At 37.4% G+C, this 7,500-nt stretch overlaps 1 protein-coding gene across 1 annotated transcript in view; it reads right to left on the minus strand.

Annotated features, from left to right (window-relative positions):
- LOC135195987 (hemicentin-1-like) overlaps positions 1-7,500 on the minus strand; it is a 405,661-nt gene that overhangs the window by 84,527 nt on the left and 313,634 nt on the right. The window contains 3 exon segments of the mRNA XM_064222487.1: positions 6,192-6,222; positions 6,224-6,330; positions 7,040-7,204. Coding sequence (XP_064078557.1) covers positions 6,192-6,222; positions 6,224-6,330; positions 7,040-7,204 — 303 coding nt within the window.

Consider the following 7,500-nt stretch of genomic DNA (forward strand, 5'->3'; position numbering starts at 1 on the left):
AGACCTTGAAACCTACCGAGGCTAGAGGGCTGCAAATTGGTATGTTGATCATCCACCCTCCAGTCATCAAACTTGCCAAATTGCAGCCTTCTAGCCTTAGTAGTTTCTATTATATTGATGGTTAAAATTAGCCAAACACAAGCCACCATCGAGCCGTAGCTAAAAGTTTCATACTGCTTTATACACTATACAGAAAACTAGTATTTACTTCAATTGAGGGAGCATTTGGGTCATAGAAATGTTTCCGATGAATTAGACTTTTAGATTCTCTCTCTCTCTCTCTCTCTCTCTCTCTCTCTCTCTCTCTCTCTCTCCCACTACCGATAAAAAAGGGAAAGCTATTTGTTTGCACAGAACAGTTAAAAAGGGAAAAATGGTATCGGTTTCGAATAATTCTCTCCCTCTCTCTCTCTCTCTCTCTCTCTCTCTCTCTCTCTCTCTCTCTCTCTCATGGATGCAAAAATGTGGATGTAAAGGGGATAGAGAATGTACAGGAAAACAAATGATACGAATAGAAATGGAAAGAATAAACTCTCTCTCTCTCTCTCTCTCTCTCTCTCTCTCTCTCTCTCTCTCTAGTACACTGCGCTTCTTCTGTCAACATTTTTTCGGCGAGTAAAAAAACATGCTTTTGTCACGGGCATACTTTATTTATAAGTACTCGTTCATACTTCAAGTACTTCTTCATACTTTATAACTACTTGTTCGTACTTTATAAGTACTTGTTCATCCTTCATAAGTACTCGTTGGTGCTTTGTAAGTACTTGTTCATACTTTTCGTCCATGCTTTATAAGTACTTGTTCGTGCTTTATAAGTACTCGTTCATACTCCATAAGTACTCTTTCGTGCTTTATAAGTACTCGTTCTTTCTTTATAAGTACTCGTTCGTGCTTTGTAAGTACTCGTTCGTGCTTTGTAAGTACTCGTTCGTGCTTTGTAAGTTCTCGTTCGTGCTTTATAACTACTCGTTCGTGCTTTATAAGTACTTGTTCATACTTTATAAGTACTTGTTCATTCTTTATAACTACTCGTTCGTACTTTATAACTACTCGCCCATACTTCATAACTACAAGTTTAAGCGAGAGAGAGAGAGAGAGAGAGAGAGAGAGAGAGAGAGAGAGAGAATGGGTGGGTGGGGGAGCGCCCTCGATTGGCCATTCTGTGATAATGTTTCATGTTAAAACTACTAATTTTGCTTTCACGTTAGATTCAAAGTAACTCGTGATGAAGTTATCTTGTCACATATACTCATCTTTAGGTTATAGAATAAAACAGCGGCTGACCTGATTGATAAAGGTGTGTACATACATACATACATACATACATACATACATATGTACACACAAAATGAAAAATCCTATTCGACACGTTCAATATGACCGTATCAAGCGAGTGTATGTATATACGGCTTTATTTTGTTCCTTCTTCTTCTGTACTTGGAGTCTCATTCGTAAAGAAACCTCTAGAAAGATCCCCTTCAAAAGGCCACCACAGCCTGATTTGTCATACCAGGCGCAGTATCTCATTTTCGTCAAATACGTATTTTTGGTTCGAGAGTCACGGGTAAAAATAAAAATTTAAAAAATGCTTTCAACTGGCATCATATAAACGTCTGTTGAATGAAAAATACCCAGAAGTGGAAATATTGTTAGTCAGGTTTGCGTCAGTTTACTGCCTTGGTCAGGATGTAGTTTGACGTAGGAATTTTAAATATATATATATAATATACATTCATACATACATACATAATTCACCTCTGTGATATACCTCGGGAATTATAAGGTCTCTACGCCTTTACCAGTTCAGCGGCGAAATCCAGCGCTCCATATATTCGAAGAAAAAGTTCCCGTGGATGCGCTCTCTCATTTGTTTCTCGAACCTGTTCCTTCTCATTCCTCGTGCAAATCCGACATTATCTAAAGTTTCTTCATTATTCAACCGCCTGCTTATTGCATTCGGGAGCGAATTTCCCGTTGCAAACTGTCTATTCAATTTTGTTCGTAATGCGCCCCCTCGTTTAACGGTGATTCTGTGGTTCCAAATGCATTTTATAGTTGCTTTGAAATATTTCTTGTTAAGTGTGATGGCCTCTGCTTTGTTTAGTTAGATTCAGGAATATAATAAATTTCAATTGAACAGTTTCAAGGATTAGAATTGGCTGTTTTACAGGAAAAATTTGATGGGCTCTACTTTGGTTAGATTCAGGAATACAATAAATTTGAGTTGAACAGTTTCAAGGATTAGAATAGACTGTTTTTACAAGAAAAATATGATGCCCTCTACATTCGTTAGATTCAGGAATATAATAAATTTGAGTTGAACAGTTTCAAGGCTTAGAATTGGCTGTTTTACAGGAAAAAATTTATGGTCTCTACCTTGGTTAGATTCAGGAATACAATTAATTTGAGTTGAACAGTTTCAACAATTAGAGTTCTCGACTTTGGTTAGATTCAGGAATACAATCACTTTTAGTTGAGCAGTTTCAACAATTAGAGTTCTCGGCTCTGGTTAGATTCAGGAATACAATTAATTTGAGTTGAACAGTTTCAAGAAAAAATTGATGGTATCTAGTTTGGTTACATTCAGGAATATAATCAATTTGAGTTGAACAGTTTCAACTCAAATTGATTATATTCCTGATTAGAATTGATGGCCTCTACTTTGGTTAGATTCAGGAATATAATTAATTTGGATTGAACAGTTTCAACGATTAGATTTAACTGTTTTTACAGGACAAATATGTTGGCCTCGACTTTGGTTAGATTCAGGGATACAATAAATTTAATTCGAACAGTTTCAACAATTAGAATTGTCTGCTATCCAAGAAAGACGTCACTATCTGCTGTTCTCTTTCAATGTCATGCTTTGTATATTATTCATACGCTTCATATATTTTCTTTGAAGGGTTACTAGTTAGCACAATGGTCTATAAATGGGTGAGATTCGGGAATAGGAGTGAATTTGAGTTCAACATCTCGGCCATTTGAATTTTCGTTGTTTTCAAGGGAAAATAGAGCTTTTCCTTTGTTTTATTTTCTATTCCACGTCTCGTCCATCATCCCAGCGGTTTGTTATTTGTTGTTCGGCATCAGAAAGAGAAGTAGCACACAATGATTGTTGTTGTTGTTGTTGTTGTTGACTGATATTTTTGTTGTTGTTGACTATGTTGCTGAGGTTTGCCTTCATTTCACCACAGATTTTCTATCCACGGTTGTATTTTATTTTTATTTTCTTATGCACTGTTTCTCTAGTAAACAGAATGCCGAAACAAAAAGATATCCACTCCTGCCTGCTCTCTCTCTCTCTCTCTCTCTCTCTCTCTCTCTCTCTCTCTCTCTCTCTCTCTCTCTCTCTCTCTCTCTCATACGCCAGGAGTTATCCTGGATAAATGTAGCATTTTTTGTTGTTACAAATTTGGTTTTGATTGTTGATTAATCTCTCTCTCTCTCTCTCTCTCTCTCTCTCTCTCTCTCTCTCTCTCTCTCTCTCTCTCTCTCATTTGCCAGTAGTTATCCTGCATAAATGTAGCATTTTTACAAGTATAGTTTTTTATTGTTGATGAATCTCTCTCTCTCTCTCTCTCTCTCTCTCTCTCTCTCTCTCTCTCTCTCTCTCTCTCATTTGCCAGTAGTTATCCTGCATAAATGTAGCATTTTTACAGGTATAGTTTGTTTTACTGTTGGAGTCTCTCTCTCTCTCTCTCTCTCTCTCTCTCTCTCTCTCTCTCTCTCTCTCTCTCTCTCTCTCTCTCATTTGTCAGTAGTTATCCAGCATAAATGTAGCATTTTGTTCATGAACCAAGAATATTCATTGGAACACTGCAACATTGCAAGGATTTTAAAGCATCTCCTAGTGACAGGGTTTACTTGAAAGAGTCAAGAAGTTTTGCAATTGCTGTAGACTGCAGGTGACCCAGAGATGTTACAAAAACTCGTGAAAAAATCTAAGTGTTGAGCAGAGGGGAAAGTTTGAAGCGATTGTAAGCGTAGGAAGATGAAGTAATCAATTAAATTTGGAAGAATACAAGCACTAGATATGTATACGAATGAAGTGGCTAATCCGTGCAATGCTGGGATGCATGATGGGAGTTTTGAGCCAGTCCACCTTTACAGAAGGCAAGTGTGGATTTAATATATTCCTTTTAAAAAGGAAATAATAAAAAAAATCGATAAAATAGGCCTGATTCTCGAAGCTTCACCGAAGATGCAGGAAGAGAACTGCGCGTAAGAAGTTCCCTCCGAAGGAAGTTGAAAGGATATGACCATTACTGAAAATTTTCAGAGAGAGAGAGAAGCGATATAACGCCTTTAGACCATTAGCCATAAAATAAGGCTGAGAGAAAGTTTGCCTTCGAGTAAATAAGACAATAAATTGTTCCTCCCCAAATTCCCTCTGGTTATTCTAATGGTTTTGCAAGAAGAAGAAGGAGGAGGAGGAGGAGGAGGAGCCGATTGCAAGCCTCATTTCCTCTCCGAGGCCAGCAGTGGGAGGGTTTCGTTGCTGCGAGAGGGTTTTGCAGTGATATCAGTGTCTGGCTGTTTTGTGCAATATATTCAGGTATCGTGTTTGAATGGATTTATACCTTGAACAATCGTGCAGCTCCCCAGACACACACACACACACACACACACACACAATAGGCCTAGGTAAAGGACAAGAGGTCAAAGGGCCTCGCAGAACTTCATCGTTTCTCTCTCAATTGGTGGATTTTGTCTTTTATTTGTATAATATTCATCACGTTCCATATTTTCGTGATTCAATTATGTTATATAAACGTATTTCAGTTGTATTCCACACAGGAAAATGAAAATTGTTTATCTCGGGAAATGCCCAACAGTTTCGTCCTCCAATGGACCTCTTCTTGAAGCATTTATTAAGGAAAATAATAAACGTCCAAAGAAGAGGTCCATTGGAGGACGAAATTGTTGGGCATTCTCTGAGATAAACCATTTTCATTTTCCTATTCGTAATACAACTGAATTACCATATCTTCGTGCATAAAAAGTTTACCAGTACTACGTATATATACGTATATATATCATATATAAACAAATATACATATTCACACAGAAGTTCATAAATTTGTGTGTTCATGCACTTGAATAGTATTATGCAACACAGATGGAAACCAATGTATTTGCAAAGTCCTCTTGCAAGGTGAAGCCTCCCACGACTGTCCTCGGAAGAGGAAATGAAGACTGCAACCAGAGGCATCTTCTTGCAATAAAACCATTAGAATAACCGAGAGAGGGTATTTGGAATTAACATTTTATCGCCTTATTGACTCTCAGGCAAACTTTCACCTCCTTATTTTATGGCTAATGGTCTGAGGGGTTAGATTGGGTCTCTGGAAACTTTGTACATACTACTGCCCTTCCGTTCTCAGTAGAGCTCCAGGAATCAGCCCAGTCGTATGATTTGCTATTTCAAAGTAACAACAAAAACGTCGTGATGATACTGCCTTCAGTGCACCAAACGTGATGCGCTTTATAGACATTACTTCAGGGTGTCTGCGGCGTCCCTTAGGCCCGTAGCAGAGCCTACACTGTTTTTTGATACCTTTTCTTTGGTGCACGTGTGGAATTTTCTCATAGTTTATGCTGTCCAGCCACTCCAACGCCCTGGTTTTATTGTCTTTTACGCTCTGAATGGCGTAAAATGCTCAAGTGCTTAGCAGGTTATTTTGTTATATTTATTTTCTGTTATTGTTAAACAAGAAAACAAGGTTTGAAACTTAGATGTGTATGTATGTATATATAATATATATATATAGTATATATAGTATATATATATATATATATATATATATAGATACACATACACATAGAAGCTAGGTACTGTGTCGTAACTTTAAGTAAATGGGGATACAATCCACAATGATGTAAAATCCTTCTGTACAAGAAATATGTATTTTATTAAAACTGCAGAAGGATTTTATATCATTTTGGTTGGGATTTGTATCCCATACATATATATTAATATATATAATATATATATAAATAGATAATATACATTATACTTAGATATATATGTATATTATTATAATATATTTTTTAATATATATATTATATATAATATAATATATATATATATATATGCACCCATCACTAGCACACTTATTCTCCTACGCACCAAACAGCAGCAGAAAACAACGAAAGAGAGAAAAAACTATCCAATTTGTAGTACGTACAGTGCACATTCAGTTTGTAAGACTCCTCCAGGCGTCGACGAAGGCAGGATGGGGTTCTCCACTCGGCAGGTGAATACGACACCGTGGTCCTCTGGTTTCGGGACGATGCGTAGGATGGACACCGTCCTGTTCAGCATCCCTCTTCTTCCTGCTCACAGAGGAGAGAGAGAGAGAGAGAGAGAGAGAGAGAGAGAGAGAGAGAGAGAGAGCAGAGAGGGGGGGGGGGGGGGGAGGGAGGAGGGGGGGGGGACCGGGGGGGGGGGGGGGGGGGGGGGAGATAAAAAACATTGTTACGTCTCTGTTTTATGGGTTGTTGCATTGGGAAGTTTTTTGTTTTTTTCATCATGTATGTATGTATGTATGTATGTATGTATGTATGTTTATATGTTTGCATGTATGCACGTATGTTTTATGTATATATTTATATATATTCATTATGTATGTATTTATATATACATGATATATTATATATATAATATATTTATTTATAAGTTATAACATATATATGCTATATATATATATATATATATATATACTATATAATATATATATGTGTGTGTGTGTGTGTGTGTGTGTGTGTGTGTGTGTGTGTGTGTGTGTGTGTATAATACATATACAATTTTCACATTGTTAAAATATAATGTGGCTCAAAACTCTACAATGAACATATCTTGAAGCAATTACTTAATAATACTTTACATTCTCAAGCACTATAATAATAATATAATAATAATAATAATAATAATAATAATAATAATAATAATAATAATAATAATGAGACAAGTTACTCTACTCTCATTCCTTAAACATATCCTCAATATCACGTCCTCTAGGACAACCTTCACCACTGACCTCGGCCTTGGGATTGGTGATCCTCCTGTTGTCCCTCCACCAGGATATGGCTGCGTCAGGCCTCGAGCCCGACGAGGAACACTCCAACTCCTCTATGGTTCCCGCGGAGACGTATTCCTCAGGAGGCGTCAGCTTCACGAGGGCTATCGTCAGCGGAGCCACTGGAATGAGAGAGAATCCGAGGTGTTATGGTGGATCTCTCTCTCTCTCTCTCTCTCTCTCTCTCTCTCTTTCGTTTAAGTCATTACTGGATTCCTTGTCATACAAACACACGCACAGTCAGTCCTAATATTAATCCCTCTCTCTCTCTCTCTCTCTCTCTCTCTCTCTCTCTCAGAAAATTATTTGATTTTGACTCTCTCTCTCTCTCTCTCTCTCTCTCTCTCTCTCTCTCTCTCAGAAAATTATGATTTTGACTCTCTCTCTCTCTCTCTCTCTCTCTCTCTCTCTCTCTCTC

The sequence above is a fragment of the Macrobrachium nipponense genome, chromosome 17 (assembly GCF_015104395.2).
Source record: "Macrobrachium nipponense isolate FS-2020 chromosome 17, ASM1510439v2, whole genome shotgun sequence".
NCBI lineage: Eukaryota > Metazoa > Arthropoda > Malacostraca > Decapoda > Palaemonidae > Macrobrachium > Macrobrachium nipponense.